Source organism: Culex quinquefasciatus, chromosome 2 (genome assembly GCF_015732765.1).
Source record: "Culex quinquefasciatus strain JHB chromosome 2, VPISU_Cqui_1.0_pri_paternal, whole genome shotgun sequence".
NCBI lineage: Eukaryota > Metazoa > Arthropoda > Insecta > Diptera > Culicidae > Culex > Culex quinquefasciatus.
The window spans coordinates 121785734-121808919 of record NC_051862.1 but is presented as its reverse complement, the minus strand read 5'-3'; the positions used below and the strand labels follow the sequence as shown (position 1 = coordinate 121808919).

General features: G+C 38.1%; 2 protein-coding genes across 3 annotated transcripts; both read left to right on the top strand.

Annotated features, from left to right (window-relative positions):
* The first annotated feature begins 1421 nt into the window (after positions 1 to 1421).
* On the top strand, positions 1422 to 16004 carry LOC119767649 (probable serine/threonine-protein kinase kinX). 2 transcript variants are annotated; one of them, XM_038256673.1, is made up of 4 exons: positions 1422 to 1769; positions 13862 to 14827; positions 14886 to 15425; positions 15662 to 16004. In XM_038256673.1, the coding sequence occupies exons 2-4, from the start codon at positions 13864 to 13866 to the stop codon at positions 15712 to 15714; spliced, it is 1557 nt and encodes a 518-aa protein (XP_038112601.1). In that variant the 5' UTR covers positions 1422 to 1769; positions 13862 to 13863; the 3' UTR covers positions 15715 to 16004. The 2 variants fall into 2 exon arrangements, with proteins under 2 accessions (XP_038112601.1, XP_038112602.1); XM_038256674.1 differs by having other exon boundaries at positions 14886 to 15458.
* A 3962-nt stretch (positions 16005 to 19966) lies between these two features.
* Positions 19967 to 21511, top strand: LOC119767904 (nuclear polyadenylated RNA-binding protein 3-like). Its single transcript, XM_038257809.1, has 2 exons — positions 19967 to 20964; positions 21029 to 21511. The coding sequence occupies exons 1-2, from the start codon at positions 20064 to 20066 to the stop codon at positions 21277 to 21279; spliced, it is 1152 nt and encodes a 383-aa protein (XP_038113737.1). The 5' UTR covers positions 19967 to 20063; the 3' UTR covers positions 21280 to 21511.
* Positions 21512 to 23186: the final 1675 nt, after the last annotated feature.

Below are 23186 nucleotides of genomic sequence, written 5' to 3'. Positions count from 1 at the left end.
CACTTTTATTTGAGCTATTCATCACTTTGGAACAGTCAAAAACACTTTATGAAAGCTGTAATTCATGATCAAAGTGCTGATAGGCCGATAATAGAAATAGGCTGAGAAAGGGTATAGTTCCCCTATTCGGTAAAAATATTTACGAGACTTGGTTTTTCAAGTCTGTCATACAGAAATTGCCAAAAACCACAAAAAAAAACCCGTTTTTTCAACATTTTCATTTTTAAAACCGCTGTATCTTCCCAAGGATTGGACATAGGACAATGGTCTTTTATGTAAAATTGTCTGAAAAATCGATTCCCACTACTGGTTTTCAAAAATTTTGACGTTTAGACCACTTTTCAAAAAAACAGTTTTAGTAAATGATTTTTGTATTTTTTTAGGAGAGACATACCATCCTGCATTTTTCGTCAGACGAAAGAGAGAGGAAGCAAATCACGCAAAAGAAAATCGCTTCCGAATTTCTCCAAGAAAATCAATCTGTTGATGATTTTTTGTGAATTTCCTTGTCAGCACCACTTAATAATATTTATTTCAATTTGTTTACACACATTGCCCATCTGCAAAATGTGACAGGTAATTTTTCGACGTGTGACGTTACACTTGCAAGTGTAGTAGTGAAAAAGATGCTCCGCCGAATAATCAAGATGATGATTTTTTTGGATTCCTTTTACCGATCTTTCGTGCGCGAGAGAGAAGAGCCAAGCTCCCTTCGGATTTTTTCTCTTGATGATCGTCCAAATATTTTCTTTTGATGATGATTATTCCATCGCTGTTGACCACTTTTTGATACGACGCAACGGCTTCGAGATACAATAATTTTTAAATCACAGATTACAAAAATATTTAAATACCTTATGCCCTTCTCAAATGTTGTTTTCGAGTACTATTGGCTCCATATACACACGCCTAGGATAATATGCCTACAAAGTTTCATTCAAATCGGAGAGGGTCGGGTACAAAAGTACCAGAAAAATTCCTGATTTGAGCTGAAATTGCTCAATATTCCAGTAGTTTGAACTAGATCTGCGGAATGAAAAAAAAAAAAAAAAAACAAAAAAAAACAGATCAAGTCTTCCCACTCTCAACTTCAAGAATACAGTTGAATGTGTTTAAATCTATTAATTTCCAAACATTTTTTTTTGCACAAAAAAAAAACGCTCTAAAAATTAATTAGATTGCCAGGTTAAAAATGTGTCACCCTTAATTAATTTTAAAATTTATTAATAACCGCCGTGCCATCAGATTGGGCTCGTAACTTGATCGTGTCTCATCGCGAGATCTTCTTTGAGGGGCACGGTTTCACAGAGTCCAATCCATACTCCAGAGCCTGAACAGCAGCAAAATCTCCAGCAGCAGCAGCTCGTTCGAATCGCTGGGTGTGTGTATAAAAGTAAACTCAAGACGATTCTAAAGTTTAGTCGAACGAAGGTGGTCGTCGAACGAGGTGGTTCGCGTTAGAGGGTCTCAACAAGGAAGGGAAAAAGGAGCTTTTTTTTTGTTCGTTGAAAGCTTGAAGTGATTGTGTGTGTGCGCCAAGAACACGTTTGGTTTGGTGGGGACGCTTGATATTCGGTTCGGTTAGAGAGTAGTGACATTGGTCCCCGTGAAGAGTGGAAGGACAAGTTCGTGACGGAAAAACTTGACCCGAGCCGACGACGTTGGAAAAGGGAGAGAAAGAGAGGGTAGGGAAACTGGTCCAGCAGCAGTTTGTGCGCGTCGTTATTAATTGTGTCTAGGCATTTCGAAGCGAAGAATTTCAACTCCAGGTAAGAACAAAACCGGCAGCTGGTTTGAATGTGGTTTGTTTTAAACAGTTTGGGTTGATTTGTAATTCCGTCAGTTTAACCGAATCATTGCTTAAATTTTAAGAAAAATAATTCTTATTTTTCCATACAAGTCTTCATACAATTTTCGGGGCTGGTCATACAAAATGGTTATGTAAATGTATTAAATTGTGCACAATTTTTGAAATAATTTTATTGACGAGATCACCAAATTTCACAAAAGTTAAAATTTTAACATTGAAATTGGACCAACAGTAATAAGGCGACACTTCAAAAAAACATATCCATTGATTCGAATTCTTTGTGAGGCTGTATCTCAGAACTAATTGCCAGGTTTTGAAAGTCCAAATTCAAATCGAATTAAATTTTCTCACCTTTTAAAAAGTATTTATACAGTATGTAAAAAAAGTATTTACACCCCTTGGGCACTATGCACATTTTGTTATGAAACATGTAACAATTTAAAGTTTTACAGAAACCTAGTACTACGTTTTGTTCAGAAACTCATGCCGAACATTTTGCTACAAAAAGCTCATGAAAAGATGTTTTCTATAAAAAGTTATATAACAAATACTATTACAAAAATAAAAAAAGGTGCAAAAAGTTTGTACACCTTTTGAAAAATTCACATATATAAAGTTATTTGTTGACAAATCACCATAAATCCAGTCTCCCAACTCCAAATAGACTTTCTTGACTGATTAAAAAAAAAATATTTGGAATAAATATAAAGTTTACTAACTACTTAGTATAAAAGTTTATATGACTCTGGAAATTCTATATAAAACTTATATAAACTTAATTTTGCAAACTTTTAATTTAACTAAATGTCAATATATTACCATAAAAAAAAAAATCAAACCATCCACATTAACGACCCCCGGGTCTTTTGTGGTCTCTGTTGCAAGTTTCTGCTCGAACCTAGGAGTCCGAAGGCTTGAATGGGGAGAGCACCCAAACCTCTTTTTACTCCAAGGAACCTTCCACCGCAGTGTTTGAACTAACGACCATTGGATTGCGAGTCCAACCGCCGCCAGCGATTCCACCGGAGTAGGCTTGGTTTGGTGTGTTGTTTGTACTTATGGCATAGAGACAACTCCTACACCTGGAATGACTTAACGGCCTAACAACCAAGGCCGGGACCGACATTTTACTTCCTCATCCGATGGAAGGTTGCAGCAGATGGGAATCGAACGGTATAGGTAGGTATTTAAAAACGTGGGTTTTATAGAAAACCTGGATGTTTGGGTATCAAAAGATCGGAAATTTTATGCCCTTTCCGATGCCACATAGGTTGACTTGTGAATTGTGGACCGGTTCGGATGCCGGCGGATTTTCCGACGACGTAATTCCGGGTTGGTACGAAATTCCAACGAAAAATCTATTCTAGCGATACAAAGACCCCCAAAACGGTGTTATACCCACTCCAAAATGTTTATTTAGCAATTCTATTGTAATATATTGACATTAAGTTGAATTAAAAGTTTGCAAATTTAAGTTAAGATAAGTTTTATATTAAATTTCCAGAGTTATATCAATTTTTATACTAAGGGACCATCCATAAACCACGTGGACACTTTAGGGGGTATGGCGATTGTCCACGATCCATACAATAAAAGATTTTTTTGTATGGACAATTGTCCACAAGGGGGTTGAGATTTCCAAAAAAGTGTCCACGTGGTTTGTGGATGGTCCCTAAGTAGTTAGAAGACTTTAAATTCAATCCAAATTATTTTTTTAATCAGTCAAGGATGCCTATTTGGAGTTGGGAGGCTGGATTTATTGATTTGTCAACAAATAACTTTATTTATGTTAATTTTTCGAAAGTTGTACAAAGTTCTTTTGCACCTTTTTTGATTCTTGTAATAGTATTTGTTATATAACTTTTTATAGAAATCATTATTTTATTAGCTTTTTGTAGCAAAATGTTCGGCATGAGTTTCTAAACAAAACGTAGTACTAGGTTTCTGTCAAACTTTAAATTGTTTACATGTTTCATCACAAAATGTGCATTTTTTTACATACTGTAGTTGCTTCAAAATTATCGTCAGTGGGGGTGACATTGGGTCAAAGTGATTTTTTTACGGATTTCCCCATTTCTATGGCTCTTTTCAATAAAACTAAATTCTGTTAAAAAGATTGTGTTGGGGGCATCTTAAGATGACTTAGCTGAAAAAATCTCGTTTCTAGAACAAATCCTGTCATTTTGGCAGCTGTTTAAAGTTGAGGTAAGTTTTGACCAAAAATGACCTCTCGAAAAATATGTTTTTTTTAAATATTTTTGTTGGAATTGCTCGAATAGTACCTAAATGTTTGAAATTCTCTGCATCAAACATTGTAGTATGTCAATTCCCTTGAACAAGAAACACTGTTGGATGACTTGTTTCTACCATATCTTTATATTTGAGTCAATTTTCAAACGATTGGCATTCAACGTAGAGTTCACCAAATTCCACCATATTTTGGGAAAATGTTAGTAAACCATCCAAGAACAAATCTACGTTGAAAGATTTTCTATGTTATTTAAATTGTTTTTGTTATTAAGAAATTTCGAGAGGTGTATCATTTTTTTACCCATAGTCACCCCCACTGACGGTACTCAAATCCGAACTGCACATAAGTATAAGTTGAAGAAGTCATATCTTTAGGTAACGTAGTCGGATTTTTTTCAAACAGGGACTTACACCACCTAAAAGGGGTGTGTGTCTGAGTCTTCAGTTCAACCTGATCCAGCCTGTCAAGTTAACATGTTGCTTTTTGGGTGCATGATAACCGCCCTGTCCACGTAAATCCCGCCCCATGCTTATCTTCTTGCAGTGAATTCGTCCAGATATTCAAACCAACCGTTTTTGACGGGTAGATCCGAATCAATCAGGGGTGGAAACCAGTCGAAAGACACTGCCGCATGAAAAGAAGCTGCCAATTCTGTCGATGCGGCTACCTAATTGATTTCATAATTCGATGCAAATCGATTGCATAATTCCTCGTTGATAGCAGAGGCAACGAGAGAAATCCAAGAAATGAGACAACAAAAGAAGTAACAAGAAATGAAAAATTGTGAACTTGATCGGACTCTCCTCCACACCGGCACAACGTGCAGCTCAAACTCGGCACCTGTAATTTGTTTGGCTAACCAATTTTTTTTTTTGCGTGCATCAGGTTGGTCTTTTGGACCATAGCCCGAGGTTTCATGCCCAATCCCAACGGACACCGGCCAAGGCCCTCGGTTTGATCGGTCGCAAATTCTGCCCAAATTCAACCCAGATTCCACAAGTCCGCAAAAGTTGGGCGACATTTTTCTGCTGATTGGCCAACCATGCCGCGTTCTGTGAGCTTTTGTGGGGCAATGTTGGAAATGATGACTAGCAATCAGGTGTTTGTGGTGGAACAATCACCAACCGACGGACGACGGTTGAGCTAAAGGTCACTTTTATATGATGGGAGGAAATTTTCGAGTTGATTAGTTCAAGTTTAAACTTTATTGCATGGTCGTGCAAAAGTAACGTTGGAGGTGGTTTATGGTCTAAGAGGAAGACGGTGCAATTGTTTGGAACCATGCAGGGGAAGCGGCTCAACTCGCTCTATTTTTGTTTCCATCTTAGCTTATACCAATCTTGAATTTCATTTGAAAGATATAATTTAATAAAAAAAATAGTCCTTGACAAAATAAAAGGTCTACAGGAGAAGACAAAAACTTGAACAAAATTTGCAATGGCCTTAATATCTGGAGTTTTTTTTGAAAAGGTCCAATAAACCAAATTTCCAGTTTTTGCTTTTTGGATGTCTTGAAACCGCCTTGAGGCAGGGGTATTGCAAAACACCCAAAAAGCAAAAACTCAAAATTTGGTTTATTGTACCTTTTCAAAAACAAACTCCAGGTGATGATAAAAAATCATCACCCCACTTTGGGACCATCCATACACCACGTGGACACTTTTTTTGGAATTCTCAACCCCCCGCCCTTCGTGGACAATTGGTCTTACAAAAACAAACTTTTATGTATGGATCGTGGACAATCGCTTAGCCATTTTGCATTATTAGTTGGTCCGTATAATATTGCATAAAAATTTGGCAGCTTATGAAAATCCAAAAATATGTATCTTTGTAGGTATGGATAAGGACTAAACTAAAAAAAATGATAAACGATAAAAAATTGGTAATTTTTAATTAAACTTTTTGTCACTAAAACTTGATTTGATTGATTTGATTTGATTTTACACTATTTTTAATTTTTCGATATGTTTTAGGGAACATCAAATGCCAACTTTTCCGAAATTTCAAGGTTTTGCTAAAAATTTTTGAACGAGTTATAAATTTTTGAATCAATATTGATTTAAAAAAATCGAGATATTGGTCGCCAAAATTTTTTAACTTCATTTTTCGATGTAAAATCAAATTTGCAATCAAAAATACTGTTGAGCAGCTCTCTACGAAATCGGCCGATTTCTACCATTTTTATTTTTTGTATTTTTTAATTTGATTCAAACTTTGTGGGGGCCTTCCCTATGACCAAATAAGCTATTTTGCGTCATTGGTTCACCCATACAAGTCTCCATACAATTTTGGCTGCTGTCCATACAAAAATGGTATGTAAATATTCAAACAGCTGTAACTTTTGAGTGAATTTTCTGATCAATTTGGTGTCTTCGGCAAAGTTGTAGGTATTGTTGAGGACTTTTGAGAAAAAATAGGTACACGGAAAAAAAATTGCATATTTTTTAATCAATATTTTTTTTTACTAAAACTCAATTTCCCAAAATACGTATTTTTTGATTTTCGAGATTTTTTGATATGTTTTAGGGGACAAAAATCCGCAACTTTAGAGCCATAGAGAAACATGGTCAAAAAATCTGCCGCCAAGTTATGAATTTTTGAAAAAATATTGATTTTTGGAAAAAATTTAAGTTTCATGCAAAAACAAGTTTGACATTACTTTTTAATGCAAAATTGGATTTGCAATCGAAAAGTACTTTACAGATTTTTTGATAAAGGGCTCCGTTTTCAAGATATAGCCACCGAAAGTTTGATTTTTGCGAAATATTTGCAGTTTTTCAATTTTTAAAAATAGTGACCATGAGTGACCATTTCTAAAAATATTTTTTTTGAAAAGTTCAGAAAATTTGCTATAAAATTGTCTAAGAGACATTGAAGATTGGGCCTCGGGTTGCTGAGATAGAGCCGCTTTAAGAAAAAGAAACACAAAAATTGAAATTTTCTAAATCTCACCAAAACAACCCACCTTTTTCTAATGACGATATCTCAGCAATTAATGGTCCGATTTTCAATGTTAATATATGAAACATTCGTAAAATTATCCGATCTTTTTGAAAAAATTATTTAGAAAATTTTTAAATCAAGACTAACATTTTAAAAGGGCCAAATATTGAATATTACGCCCCCTGTTTCTCTATGGCTCAAAAGTTGCGGATTTTGTCCCCTAAAACACATAAAAAAATCTCGAAAATCAAAAAATACGTATTTTGGGAAATTGAGTTTTAGAAAAAAAAATGTTGATTAAAAAATATGCAAATTTTTTTTCCGTGTACCTATTTTTTCTCAAAAGTCCTCAACAATACCTACAACTTTGCCGAAGACATCAAATTGATCAGAAAATTCACTCAAAAGTTACAGCTGTTTGAATATTTACATACCATTTTTGTATGGACAGCTGCCAAAATTGTATGGAGACTTGTATGGGTGAACCAATGACACAAAATAGCATATTTGGTCATAGGGAAGGCCCCCACAAAGTTTGAGCCAAATAAAAAAATACAAATAAAATCCATTTCCGGTTTTGGTAGAGAATTGCTCTGTTGTGAAATTTCAATAAAGTGCACCGTTTTCAAGTTATAGCCAGGCTTGCCACAAATACAGATTTTTCAGCACAGGCCCGAAACACAAACGATTTTTTTTACAGTTAAAATAAATTTGAGCAGTTTTTGTTAAATTGGCCAAAAAGATAAACATTGTTAGCATCTTTTGGCATGTTCAGTTTTTGGTAAGAATATTATTCTTTAAAGTTATACTCGATTGAGTGTTTGGTATGTGCCAAAAAAATCTGTATTTGTGGCAAGCCTGGTTATAGCCTTTTTAGGTAGCTTTTTTGAACAAGGTCGCAGTTTTTTTTTATTTATTTTTTTAAATAAATGCCCATGTTTGCCCACCTTTGAAAAAAATATTTTTGGTAAGCGGAGAAAATTATCTATATTTTGCTTTTTTGAACTTTGTTGATACGACCTTTAGTTGCTGAGATTTTGTCATGCAAATGTTTAAAAACAGGAAAATTAATGTTTTCTAATTCACATCTAAGCAACCAACCATTTTCTTATGTAGATATCTCAGCAACTAATGGTCCAATTTACACTGTTAAAATTAGAAACATTTGTGAAATTTTCCAACCTTTTCAAAAACAATATTTTCCAAGTTTTCAAATTAAGACTAACATATTATTTAAAATAGTGTTCTTTTTTGCAAATCAAGTTCTAGTGAAAAAAAGTTAAATTAAAAATCGCCAATTTTTTTTTATCGTTTATCATTTTTTTCAGTGTAGTCCTTATCCATACCTACAACTTTGCCGAAGACACCAAATCGATCAAAAAATTCCTTCAAAAGATACAGATTTTTGAATTTTCATGCATCATTTTTGTATGGACTGCTAAATTTGTATGGAAAATTATATGGACAAACTAATGATGCAATATGGCTTTGGGCATCCCAAATGCATTAAAAAAGTTTCAGCCTGGTTAAAAAAATACAAAAAACATCGAATGACCGAAACCTGAGAGAATTGCTCTATTGTTTGGATCCACTCGACTTTGGCTTAAAGCAAGGGAATACACTTTAAAATTATTTGCATCAGAATAAGTAATATATTTGATTAGTTTAGTTTTTTTGGCCTTACATCCCCTCCACCGAGGCAAATGTAAGTGATCATTGACAGTAAGTTGTTGAGATTTCATCACACTTTTTTTTTCTAAGAAATTCAATTTGATGCACAAAACCATTCCTAAGAATATTTAAACGAATTTTTCCCGCTGTGCAACGGTTGTTCAGATTAAACCAGAGATCAATCATAAGTATCCGTTTCGAGTTAAGTCCCTTCTAACGGCATAGCTTTGGATTGATTGCGCCACAACGGTTCAACAATCTAACCATTTTGTCCCTGCCTGCAGGCGGCATCGAAGTCGTCCCAAACGTGGGGCCACACCACGCTGATCCAAGCCACGCCGGCAGCACACACCGGTTCGACCTTGACCATTGGAGGTTCATGAATAAGTTAAATTGCTGTTGTTTTTTGTTGTTGTTGTGTTGTGCTGTCACGACACCAACATCATTTCTGTCGTTTGTTGCCTCGGATTGAGGATGATGATGGACCTCATCAACGAAACTTCTGCTAGATTAAGGCTTAAGCCAAATGAACAAAAAAAAAAGTCATGATTTGCCTAAGACTAACACGATCCAAGATATCGAAACCTGTTACTTAATTTATTCGATTAAAAATGTGGCGCTCGATGACGTTGAAATTACTATTTTTTGTGGTCAGCGAAAAAATAAAAAAAAGACAACAGAGACGACTTCACCCAATGGAACAGATTGCGAATCAATCGAGCGCGCTGAAAGAACTCGTAACACACATTTTTTGGCTTATGCTTTTCCAAGCTCTCTCATAATTCACGACCTGTATCACGGTGTGTGAATAAGAGTGAGAGGTGTTTGGCTGTTTGGCAGGTGGTTAGAGGGGAGAGCCCCAACCTAAATCATCATCATCTATATAGCTGACGTGAATTATGCGCCTAAACAGTTAATAGTTAATTTTAAGCCGGCAAACTGATTGATGACTCTGTGAGTGCAACCAAAACACGCCTCTTTGTTACTACACCAAACTTTGCTCAAAATCAAAATGTTATGCTTAAGGTGTTGCCCGTTCGTGCTCTTGTGTTTGCCCGAATGAAGTAAAACAAAACAAATCCGTGTTTGTTTAGTTGTTGCCTACTTCCATTCACAAGATTTCAATCCACATTTTTCCAGCCATGTGGTTGGTTTGAAATTGAAGTTGAACAGGTTGCGGCGTCCACGAGGGCGCGTTCGTTAGTTCTGTTTTGGACCTCCGCGACGCGACGCGGTAGTGTAGAGCTATAGTTGTTGTTCTACACTAAACCAGTTTGACTGCTAGTATGCTAATTGTATCAGTTTAGAATGTTAGAGGATCGTCAGTTGAGAAAAATGTTGAGAATTGGAACTTTTTACGCTCACCTAAGATAGTATTTTTGTCATTGTTTCGTGATTTGTAAATTTAAGTAGAATGTAGTTGTTAAAATAACTGTCGGAAAATGTAGAAAAATCACTACCTTATCAGTAATATTTATAAGGCCAACAAGAAATCAGCATATTATTGTAATTCTGTCGCAATCACATTTGATGTTTCCTATTTTGCACAATTGAGGGCCTTCTTCATTGCAAAAATCTTGAGTCTGGCCCAATCCATGTTTAGACCAGAGGCATTGCATGGGGTCACCAACAAGGTAGTAAACTTTCGCGCAATTTCTCAATAAGCCACCGCACCAAGCAATACCTTTTAAAGACACAATGTTTTTCTTCTTCTCGGCAGCAAGCATGATAAACAAAGAGTGTGTCATTAAGTCGCATTTAAACGCCAGCCCAAAACGTCCTCGAAGGTCGTCTTGGTCCAACTGCGGCACCACCGGTTTTGGGTTCAACGGCGACGATCTTCAGCGATGAGAAGGACTGCGGCTGTTGAAGAACGGGCGGTTGATTTCAGCTCGGTGGGAATCTTCTTTGCGCTCAACTGCTCAACTGGGATTTCGAAATAAAACAAAAACAAAGCCAAACTGTACCACAGCGCACCTGGAGGACGGACATTCTGCGAGACTTTGATCAACCTGCTGCACGAAGAAGGCAGAACTTGGCACGTCGCAGATAAATCTGATTTTAATGTGCGGCCATTTGATCCGCTGATTAAATTTAATGTTTCCGCACCATGGCACGATGATGGGGGGAAAAATTTGCCGCTAGAAGTGGATTAAGGTATACGAGATTTGCGCACACGCCGCGGGAAGATGAATGGTATCCGGCATGGTGATCATAGAGTGGAACCATCGGCGTTGTGGATGGGACTTTGGAACGAAGATCCTTTTGTTTGTTCCATAGAACAACGGCCCTTAACGTTAACGAGTTGATACAATTCTCACGATTTATTTATAGTAAGACTTGTGGGAATGTTTACTCATTAGCGATGCATTTTTATCAAGAGTTGGGTTGTCGTAGGAAGACAATCGGTAAAAATCTTTTTCGAAAACACGAGTTATTTGCATTGGAAGTTAGTTTCTACGAGAAACGAGCTCCAATCTACATAATTACCTAAATTTTGGTTGATTATTTGGCTTGTACTTGTACGTGTACATTACAAATTTCGATTATAAACTCTATGGTTCCATCTGAGAAGTCAGCAATGGAATCATTCTAAGAAAAGCAATTGGTTGCGGCTTGGATTCTTAAAATGATTCCATAACATTCAAATAGGAACACAATATTACAATACAAACATTCAATAACACGCCCTTTTGAAATGTTAGACTAGATTGAAAAATAAAAATGAAAGAGATCGGAAAATTTCACGAATGTTTCATGTATTAACATTGAAAACCGGACCATTAGTTGCTGAGATATCGACATTAGAAAATGGTGGGTTGTTTGGGTGAAACTTAGAAAACATATTTTTTTCTGTTTTTAAATCTTTGCATGCATCTTATCTCAACAACTAAGGGTCGTATCAACAATGTTTCTAGAAAGCAAAATATAGCGAATTTTCTCAGATTTTCAAAAATATTTTTTTTCAAAAGTAGTCAAACATGGGCACTAATTTAAAAAAAATATATTTTTTATTTATTTGTCACCGTCTTCGGCATTATGCCGCAATAACCGGGACTATTTTCAGAGAGCTTGGCTATAACTTGAAAACGATGCACTTTATTTCATTAAAGTACTTTTTGATTGAAAATTCGATTTTACATCGAAAAATGAAGTTCGATTTATTGAAAAAATCAGTATTGATTGATTCAAAAATTTACTACTATCAAATAATGACTTAACACACTGAAATCAATGAAACTCAAGCTTAGTGATGTTTTATACATGGTTTGATAACTTTTTTGTGTGAAAATATCAGTTTGTAAAAATATATTCAGGTGTTCCACAATTGTGGGAGGCACAATAACATCCCACAATTATGAAACAGGCCATTTGGAGGTAGTGTTTTGCTGCTCTGGACAAAATAGTTTTGGAATGAAGTTTTTTGTTCAAAAAGTACTACTTTTACTAGCGAAATAGCAAGATAATGTCCAAATGAAGGTTCTAAAAATAGTAAGGTCGACAGAAAAGCTACTTTTGGCATGCTATTGACAAATTATCATAAAAGTGTTCCGAATTTGTGGGTGTTTATATAGCCCTGTCAACCTGTCAAATAAAAGACTTGCCGACGAAAAACGAATCATTACAAAGCTTCCCCTCCGATGACAGCAGGGTAATATAAACACTGGTGATTTCAAAAGAAGTTATGTTTGTTTTTCTTCAGGGGGATGCTAAAGGCCGCCATCTTGGGTGATTGAGATTGATAACGCGCGCAAACTGCGTACAGTGAAAACCAAAAATATTTCTTTTATTAATAATTAAATTTTTGTTATAAGAATTACTGTCGTAAAAGTCAAATTACACAGTAGTTAAGTTTCATGTGACGTTTCATGTGATCAAAGTACAACTTTAAATGAGGTCATCGGCCCGATGTGTGCATAATAATCCCAACTTTAGTAGTTTATTTTGCAAATAAATTGATAAAAATCACCTCACAAACAGACACTAACTTTTAAACGTACATTGCGTTAAAATTTTACATAAAAACAATAATTACTTTATTTCCATTTTATGCCTGCAGTTTTTGTACTTTTTTTTACAGTGCGCAGTTGCTTTGTTTTGGTTCCGTAACGAACAGCTGTTCTTTTGTGCTGGCGCCGAAGTTGACAGCTTGTGTTGGCTACGGGCGAGCTGCCTGTAGTGAGATATAGATGTCGCCCCCCTGTTTTTCTTAAATAAAATGACGGAATCAATTTTTTATTGAATATGAAAAATCAAGTTTTTCATCGTTTGTTATCATTAGAACACATTCTTATGCTTTTATATTAAAATGGGGATTGAAAAATGATGCTCAACATTCAAATGTGTTTTTCTCAAAACGCACGGTTTGTACATGATGCTTTTTTTAATGTTGCCGTCGAATTGTCAGGCTGTGTCAAGATAGCACGACAAGATTGAAACTTCTTTTATATGAAAAGTGACAGAAATGTACGGAGTTTTTTTCGATTTTTATTTAATATCTCCGATTGAATTCGAACATTGAGGATCTGTGATGGTTTTTTTTTCTATCTGTGAAGGTGAGGCATTGTGAGCTGCACAAAATGACGCTCTTAACTCCATTTGGCCCAAAATGCACGTACGACAAGTTAGCACGACGGCGACGATTTGATGTCCCCTAAAACATATAAAAAAATTGTGTTTTCTTGAAAATCAAGTTTTAGTGACAAAAGTGAAAGTAAAAATCACCAAAAAAATTGAGCGTGTATCATTTTTTCAGTGTAGTCCTTATCCATACCTACAATTTTGCCGAAGACATCAAATCGATCAAAAAATTCCTTCAAAAGATACAGATTTTTTAATTTTCATGTATCATTTTTGTATGGACAGATGCCAAATTTGTATGGAAAATTATATGGACAAACTATTGATGCCAAAAGGGTTCATTGGGCATACTGAAGGCACCAAAGAAGTTTCAGCCGGATTTGAAAAATACTATAAAAAATCGAATGACCGAAATCTAATGATACCATGGCTTGTAATTTCAATTTTTATAATGAATGAAATATTTAGATGTTTCACAACCAGAAATAGTAAGGTGGGCGATACAGGGCAAAATACAGTCTAGAACTAGTTAGAGAGGCTACAAATAAAAAATACACCATAAATTTAGATCTAACATGATATTATAACTTTTATTTCTCTTCCAGACATGAAACTTTTTCACATCGCCCTCGTGGCGACAGCATTCGCCATAGCCGCTGCCTTCCCAACCCCCCAAGATGCGGTTGTACCAGCAGCCGGCAAGCCGGTTGAAGCCGCTGAAAAGTCCACAGAAGAAGCTGTCCTAAAACCCGCTGAAGTTAAGATCGCCGAAGTCAAGGCCGCCGAACCTGTGGTAACCGAAGCAGAAACCAAAGAAAAGGTCGAGGAGGTTAAAATGGTGGAGAAGATTGAGGTTAAGGTTGAGGTCAAGGCCGTCCCGGAGGGAATGAAGATCCCAGCCGTGGTGCACGTCACCGAGGTTCAGGAACCGATCGCAAAGACGACTGAGGTTAAAGCTGAGGAACCTGCTCCGAAAGCAGCGACGACGGAAGAGAAGACTGAAGTAAAGGCGGAGAAGATTGATGAAGTTAAGCCTGAAGCGGGAGTCAAGTCTAAAGCTGTCGAGGATCAGGTCGTTGAAGCTACTGCGGAAACAAAGCCCGCTGTTGAAGAAGCGCCGAAAGCTAAGATCGCCGAGGTTGAGCCAGAGAAGGTTGAGACTAAGGCTGAGGAGAAGGTAGAGGAGGTTAAGGCTGTGGAAGCAAAGGCTGAAACTAAGGCGGTTGAAGAAGTCAAGCCGGTAGCGGAGACCAAGATTGAAATAGTGGCTGTCGCGGAACCTGCCAAGGCTCTGCCAGAAGTCGTTGCTGAAGAAAAGAAGGAAGCTGTTGAGGAGAAAAAAGAAGTGGCTGTTGAAGAAGTTAAACCAGTTGTCCAGCTGAAGAGTGACGTTCCCTCTCCCGTGGCCGTGCCGATCGTTGAGGATCTGAAGGCAATCAAAAATGTAGAATCTGAGCCAGTCTACCGTTCCATCCCGGTTGCCGTTGTCCAGGACGGTGAAGAGGAAAAGAAGGTCGAGAAGCCAGCGGTCAAAGCTGTTGAGAAGGTCGAGACGGTCGAGAAGGTTGAGGGTAAGAAGTGAATGAACATCTGTTTAACGATTGATCCTAACTTTGACTGTATTTACAGAACCGACACCAGTTGCAGCCAAGACCGTTGAAGAGCCCAAAGCTGTAGAGGAGAAGAAGGAAGTCAAGCAGGAAGATGCTCCCGTTGAGAAGAAGGAAACTCCAGTCGTGAAGGCGATCGAATCCGAAGTTGCCAAGTCGGCTGTTGATCCAGTTCAGGCTACAACCTCAGAAACCGTTCAAGTTACTCCAATGGAAGCCGCCGTTGAGAAGCGTGAATCCGTTGAAGCCGAAAAGCCGACAGAACCAAAAGTCTTCGTCGTCGAGGCCAAGAGCGTGCCCGAGAGCAAGAGCGAGTCCAAACCGGATGTAGTGGCCGAACCGGCAGCCAAAGTCGAGGAAGGGAGTTCAACCAAAAGCCAGCTCGCCGAGAAAGAAGCTGCGGATAAGGGTGACGGTGACAGTTCAGCAGCTAAGTCGTCCGAAGAGCTAAAGCAGGCTGCCCCAAAAGTGGCGGAAAAGTCGGACGATTCGACGACCGCCGAAACCGCACCTGCTCCGGTCAAGGTCGAGGGCAAAAAGGGAAAGAAGAAGTTGCCAGGTTCGAACTAAAAACACACACACAACATACAATGTAAATGTGATCAGTTCAATTCAATTGCATCCAAGCTGCTTTAAAAAAAATACTCTTTTTTCGTAGATTAAACCAATAGAAGTCCTAATTCATTAAACTTTCCTCCTAGATTCTATTCTATTTTTCACATCTATGCTCGCTATCTCGCTGAAAATTCTTTAAAAAATCCCCGAAACTAACAAAATTACTCTTTCTAATTTTAGCAAACTTCCGAGGATACCGAAAGCGTCTGCAACAGGAACAGCAAAAGTCGTAACCGCTGGATGTAAGCTCGGCCATTCAAGAGACAATCCTGTTGACAGGATGTGCTTCACACAAACACTTGTAGGCTTAAGTTAGACTAAGCAAACTTGAAGATTACTGCGCTTTGGAAATTTTATCAACTGGAAAGTTGGATACTTTCTTTGATATGATAAATAAAAATATTTTTTTTAGTTATATTTAAGAAAAATCAACAAAACATGCAATTCAACGAAAAGTCCAGTGTGTTTTATGACGCTTGAAGTAGATTTAGTTGTAAGGAACAAATAAAGTATTTAAAACACATTACCGTTGGACTCTTTTTTCAGAGAAACCCTTGATTTCTAGTTTAGATCATCACTCAAGAAGAATCAATTGTGTAAATTGAACCCTTTTCACTACCAGTAATATTATTTAATTTGTTTCAGTTACGTTTCAACCCTCTTTAACCTAACTCAGCATCTAGACTAGGGTGGTCCAAATCCGGGTTTCCTCGGGGCTACTCCCTAAAATCAAAGCTTGACCCATCACTAGGCTAGATTCCAAATTTGAGCTCATTCTGACCACGGAAACCCCTCTCTCTGATCGCTTGAAGTTTTTATGGGAATATATCCAAAATGTATGGAGAAAAGCAACTGTTTTACTGGTTTTACTTCATTATCAGCCCGCAATAGTCAACCGATTCTTACCCTTTTTCAGATGTAAACCTTTCTTCAAATCTGGAGTTTTTTTTTTTTTGAAAAGGTCCTATAAACCAAATTTTCATTTTTTGCTTTTTGGGTGTTTTTAGAACCGCCTTGAGTCAGGGGTATTCAAAAACACCCAAAAAGCAAAAAATGAAAATTTGGTTTAAAGGACCTTTTCAAAAAAAACTCCAGAAATTATAACAGGATTTTAGGGCAAGTGAGCACACCCGTGATTTAAAACATAACACTGACCTAAAAAAAATACAAAAATGACTGCGCAGGCTCAACTCGAGGGGAAGCATTAACTTTAAGGTCTCCAGAAAAACGTGTTTTTTTTTAATTTTTCAAAAATATTTAGTCAGGGTCGAATGGTTTTTCTTCAAAGTTTGTATGGAGAATTAGGACGGTTCGTCGCTGTTGCATAAATCCAAAAATTGCATGTGGGAGTAGCGAACAGCACTAATTCTCATACAAACTTTGGAGAAAAACCATTCGGCCCTGACCAAATATTTTTGAAAAAAAAAACACGTGTTTTTAGGGACCTTAAAGTTCATGCTTCCTCTCGCGTTTAGCCAGCGCAGAAATTTGGTTGGTCGGTGGAATTGCTTTTAGGAGGCCCCTTAGAGTTGGCTGCGCAAAATGCTCATTTTCGGAAGCTAATAACTCTTTAGCAAAAATCACCCTAAAAGGTGTTTTGGGGAAAGTTGTTCTAAATTCTAGAGGTTTCCGTGGTCAGAATGAGCTCAAATTTGGAACTTGGCCTAGTAATGGGTCAATCTTTGATTTCAGTTGGTACTCCCGAGAAAGCCCGGTTTGGACCACCCTTATCTATAGGGATTTCAAACCTAAAGAAACGCAAAAAAACTAATTTATAACAATTTATTTTTATTTCATAAGCATTGCAGAGAGAGTTAAACCCGCTGCTCATCCCATAAAATTGATTACGAAAAATGAAAAAAAAAAAAATCTGACAAATCGATTGGTCATGTCTAACTGTACAAACTGTACGGATTTTTTACTTTTCATACGGATTTTCGACCCTCTCCGTGTATTTTTAACAGGTCGGAATTTTTGTACGGAATTTTTCACATAGTACGGATTTTTACAGAATGTTCACAACTTTTTAAAAATTGAATTGATTTGTTGATTGGGCCGAAGCTTTTGCTGATAAGACATTTTTGTTTAACTGTCAGTTTGATTTCAAAGGGACAGTTTTCCGGGTTTTCCCCAGTTCAAACATGATTATCAATAATTGTTTCCTTTTGAAATTTAACAGATAAAAGATCCAAAGGCTTTCTAAAGCTCGTGAAAACCTTGTGTTGTGCTTGTGTTTAAAGGACCTTTTTAATAAATAACAAGATAAGTTTCGGTTCACATTTTTACAAAATATTTGACGAAATTTTTTAAAAGTCTGTGCACCTCAAAACATGTGAAACACAGACAAATCTGTGTATCTGGCATTAGGATGTAACAAAAATGACTTTTTGGCGGGCATTCAAAAGTTTGTTCCGGTGGGCATACTGAGCCCAAATCCCAAATATGAGCTTAGTTATACGCTGGGTGATGAATAGAGAGAATGCGCAACGTGATTTTCGAATGATCCCACTTTGTTTACATCTACAAAGTAGGAAGCTGCTCAAGCACAAGCATGACTTTTTTCTTACTGATAAATGAGCTGTTTTATAATCAGTATTATTTATTTTTTCTGTCTAGTTTTTGACATTAATTACTGGAAAATTGTGTGTGCTCTCAAGTTTTGATCGGTTAGACGAGATTTTTCATTATTACGGGTGACGAAGAACTGCGACGAGAGTGTCATTCTGAGATGTCGCAGATAAATTCCCAGGCTGATTGTGAAATCCTGCAGCTCTTCCTGGTCCAGTAAATACACATCGTTAATTGTAGCGAAGCTGATCCAACAAACAGAAAATATTTTCACTAAACCAGTAGGTTTTCAACGATAAAGACAGCTTCTGGATGGATAAAACCGCATAGACTCCATAAACAACTTCTATTCATAATTTAAAAAAATACGATTTCGTCTTCAATTTTCTTAAGTTGTTTCGACTTCAACTTCATATCCTCAAAAGCAACACATTTTTCATTTTTGTTAAAAAAAAACAATTTTAAATGATCAATAGCAATACTCTCTTCATTTGGCGAACAGTAAATTGGTTCCACTTTGACAGTTCAAAATTGAGGCCGTTTTGCGAACCACTATTCAGCACCCAGGTTATACGTAACATGAGCTGGCGCTTTGCATTTGAATTTTAAATGGATTTTAACACTTAAAAAATGATTTTATCAAAAATGTCACTTTTTGAGGCATTTTGGCCACTAATGCATTTATTTTCAACATCACTGGCGTGTAGGCCAGTGTAGATCCTTGCGCATCTTTTGGTATGTATAAAGTTGATGTTTGGTGCTCCCTGGAGTTCGGTACAGACCTTCAAAGTTTGTCAATTTTTCGAAAAATCGTCTCCGGCTCAAGGGCACATACTTTTTTTTCGGTAGATCGAGCTGTCACCAATTGATTTGTTCGAATTTTTACCTTCTTCTCCGAGTAAAAGCTATGAAATACAACATATTCTTGATTTACACAACGAAATGGAGGTGTTTAAATCGAGAATCGTTTAATAAAGAATGACCATAACTACAATTGAGAATATTACTTAAATTGAAAATCTCTTGGATTTCATAATTTGTCGGAGAATTTTCAAAGCATATCAATTGTATTTTGTTCAGCGTTGTTATTTAAACATGTTTTCACTATTTCAACATCTTATATGTCAAAACTTTTGAGAGAAACCTGCTTATTCACTTCCCATTAAGCAGTTTATTACTTGATTTCTGATCAAAACGTCTTTAAAAAGCTGTAATTTAACGCCAATGTGCTGAAATGCCAACATTAGCTGCCCGATGGAATTACATTCTGTTCCCCAAGTCTTAACTGAAAGACGTGATTATTTTGAACATTTTTTTAAAAGATATTGAGCATATTTTTGTTTTATGATCTGAATTTACATAGTTCAAGAGTTTCGCATGAACTGTACTATTGTTGAATAATTTCAAACCGAAACCTGTTTGCAACTATCAAGATCATTTTTAATTGATATTCTATTTGAATTGATAGTTAGCGTACAACGCGATCGTCAAACACTCCTCACTCGGCGTCTCAAACATACTGTAAGCCGTTAAGTTGATCAGACAACTAAAGGAGACAACGGAAAAAAGCATGAATCAATCAAACCACTCTTCTGCTCAAGAGGAATTCCCTGACGATAGAAATGGGAATTCCCATTACATTGGCTGGTATTTCCAGTTTAATGTGTATTTAAACTTGAAATAAGGACTTATATAAACATATTGATGACTCTCTTTTAAAACACTAAGTATCCTTTTAGGACGCTCAATATGTTGCATGTTAAAGTCCAAGAATTCCAACCACGAGACGACTTAAACTTCCTTGCGGTGACGCACGCCACAGAACCAAACTGGATTGATTGAAATAACCCATTCGCTGCGGAGAGCTCCACCAACAAGCTGCTGATGCGTGCCATGCTGCCGTATATAAACTATCTAGCTCACCTTTGGGGCAGTTCAGTTCGTGGAGGATACGCGGTTGCGCAAGTTGTAGTCAGAAAGTGAGCCGTTTACAGGTCAGTTCTGCTCGAAGAAAATGTTAAAGTGCTTGATTGTCCTTTGTGTGGGGACGCTGCTGACGGTGGTCGTGGAGTCGGCACCGGCACCGCAAACGCAGAATCCGATTGATTTCCTGCTGGATTTGAACCAGGATGTGCTGGACAAGGAAGTGCCGGCTTCGGTGAAGCCGATCTCGCAAGCTCAGATTGGAACTACGACGGAGAAGAACGATGACCGGAAGCCGGCGCCGGTGTTCGAGGATCAGGCGGCTGATGTTCGGGAGATTCCGGGAGTACCTGCGCCGACGGCGAGTCAGCTGAATACGGATCATGATCAGGGTGAAGAAGAACAGGAAGATCGGGAAGAAGAAGTTCGCTCGGATAGTGAGGATGAAAGCGAGCAGAAGGAACAGCCATCGACAAGCAAGGATGATGATCAGGATGTTAAGAATAATGATCAAGACAGCAAGGATGACGATCAGGATAGCAAGGACGAAGACAAGGAGGATACGACAATCCGAGTCTACGGTCCTGAAGACGATGAAAATGGCGAGGAGCAGCATGATGATCAAAAGCATCAAGATCAAGGATCCGAGAGGAAGGCCGAACCAGAGGTTCAACGTCAACCTCAGGAAGACTCTCGACAACCGGAAGTAGAGATCAGTCAGCATGCAGACACTGTGAAGCAGTTTGACGAAGTCGTTGATCAGCGCGGAACTGATCTGCTTCCGGAGGTCAATCATCAAGTCACCATTCCGGATGTCATTTCGGAGCAACCAGACTCTCTGGATGATAAGCAGGAAATCGAAGTTAAGCCCGATCAGCTGTTCAACCATGGAAGCATAGTATTCGACAAGAGTACCTTTGCCACCGATGAAGATCTGCCATCGACGACTCCATTCAACGGCAAGAAGTGGAACCACGATAATGGACCATCAGGTAAGCTAGACGGTAAAAATTCCCAGAACCAATCCCTTAACTAACCAAACCATTCACCCTGTAGGTTTCGGTCCATGGCACCCCAAGTTCCCGGGCTTCCCTGGCCACACTCACGACCACGATCACGACGAAGGCCGACCACCGTTCTTCGGAATGCCGCCGTTCAACGGTCCACCACCCCGTTTCGATGGTCCGCCACATTGGCACTTCCATAATCACAGCCACGAACACCGGGATTGGCATCAAGATCACGATCACGGATTTCACGGGCATGGATTCCACCGACGTGGACCCTGGAAGTGGAACCGAAGCTAAACCTCGTCGCCATCGTAACGGTTGATTGATCAGTCGATTAGTTAGTTGTTCTTAGTTTTAGTTATTTATTAGTCATCGCAATAACCGCCTTCGACCGCATCGTCGAATCCGTCAATTGGATCCGGAAGAGGTAATAAATTTGGACCGATAGAAAGAGAATGTTTTGCGTCGTTGTTTTTGTGTTAGGTGACTCAAAATGTGGCCAATAAAGCGAACGAGTCAAAGAATTAATTAATTACAGTCGTCTAGCGTGACATGTGCTTCTGCTATTGTTGTGGTCATTTCTTCGTGGGTGGATCAACAGGCGGTGAGCGATATGGTTTGGTGAACGTTCAAGGTTTTTCCGCATTGCTGTAGTAGGCGGCGGGTTCGTCGCTGGGTCAGTTCATTTTTCGGCAGGTCTCGTGATAATGATGTGTATTTTTTACTTTGAACTACACTAGATTTGGGTCAAATCAGGTCACGCACGTAGGACGAAAGCATGTATTTATATACTCTGAACTGTATTTATATAACTCTGATATAATGTGTTGGAATGTCCTGGGCCATTCCAAGACTCCCTGGAATTAAGATCTGAGGGTGCACCACCGTAACAAGCAAAAGGCCGAAGGTTTTTTACCCCAGATCATAACTGCATAGTAGGGTGTTTCATCCAAACAAAAATGTTCTCAGAATCAGGCAAACCGAGGTTCCCCTAGTAGAGGATACCCATAGGGACTCTCATGCCAAATATCAGCCCATTTGGTTGAGAATTGGCCTGTCCCCAGCGGTTTAAAGTTTACATGGAAATTACTATGGGATTTTTGTGCTTTTCGTTCAATCGTTCCTACAGGTCTGGAGACAACATGGATTCACTCGGAATAAAGACAGGTGTGTAGGGGATGGTCCAATAAACAAATTCCAGAAGGAATTAGGGTTGTCCATTCTGTCCCCAAGGTGCGCATTGGATCGACGTCCGGGGTCTCCAGAATCAACGATTCACCTTTCAAATGTACGCATTGTCCTTAGTATGCTATGACGGCTAGCTGAAAATTACGACGCCCCATGTCAGACGGTGAACACGTGGGGAAGCATCGATTGCATTATTATTACAAAATCATCATGTTACGTTATTTGGAATAGTTCAAATTGTTACAGGAACATCAAAAATTATAATTATATTACTTTTAAGTATGTTTCTGAGTCAAAACTTGAGTTAATACTCTGCCACGTGTTCACCGTCTGATATGGGGTGTCGTAATTTTCAGCTAGCCGTCATAGCATACTAGGGACAATGCGTACATTTGAAGGGTGAATCGTTGATTCTGGAGACACCGGACGTCGATCCAATGCGCACCTTGGGGACAGAATGGACAACCCTAATTCCTTCTGGAATTTGTTCATTGGACCATCCCCTACACCCAAAGGAAAAATATATCTCAAAATCTGCAACAGTCGATTTGCTGCAGAAAATGTCATATTTTATAACATTTTTTGCAGCAAGCCCCTAGATCATTTTTGCCCGCGTGTAAACATTTCAGCGATCTGCAGTTCTCACCAACACATATAACGCTGGCCCGTCCCCGAGCAACACTCCAAAAAGAAGCATATGTTGGTGCTCTTTCACACACTTTTCATCAAGCGTCCATGGCGCGGTGGTAGCGTGTCGGAGCAATAACCAAGAAGTTGGTGGTTCAATCCTCGTTATGATAAAGGTTTTTTTTTGTGAAATACAACCAAAAAGCCGTCGGTAATGTCGATAATTGTCGGTAACGGGCAAAAATGTCATACCCCTATATCGCAAAAAATGCATGAGGACAGTTTTCATGCAGATTCTGATATACATTCATGCCGCCATGCATCAAAATCATGCGACCGCCGTTTGGGTGTACACACCTGTCTTTATTCCGAGTGAATCCATGTTGTCT

Bases quoted from the DNA above. Each gene is read 5' to 3' on its own strand.
- LOC119767904 (XM_038257809.1), top strand. From the start codon at position 20,064: ATGTTAAAGTGCTTGATTGTCCTTTGTGTGGGGACGCTGCTGACGGTG. The intron at 20,965-21,028 runs GTAAGCTAGACG...TTCACCCTGTAG, and splicing joins CCACGATAATGGACCATCAG to GTTTCGGTCCATGGCACCCC.
- LOC119767649 (XM_038256673.1), top strand. From the start codon at position 13,864: ATGAAACTTTTTCACATCGCCCTCGTGGCGACAGCATTCGCCATAGCC. The intron at 14,828-14,885 runs GTAAGAAGTGAA...CTGTATTTACAG, and splicing joins GACGGTCGAGAAGGTTGAGG to AACCGACACCAGTTGCAGCC. The intron at 15,426-15,661 runs GTTCGAACTAAA...TTCTAATTTTAG, and splicing joins GGGAAAGAAGAAGTTGCCAG to CAAACTTCCGAGGATACCGA.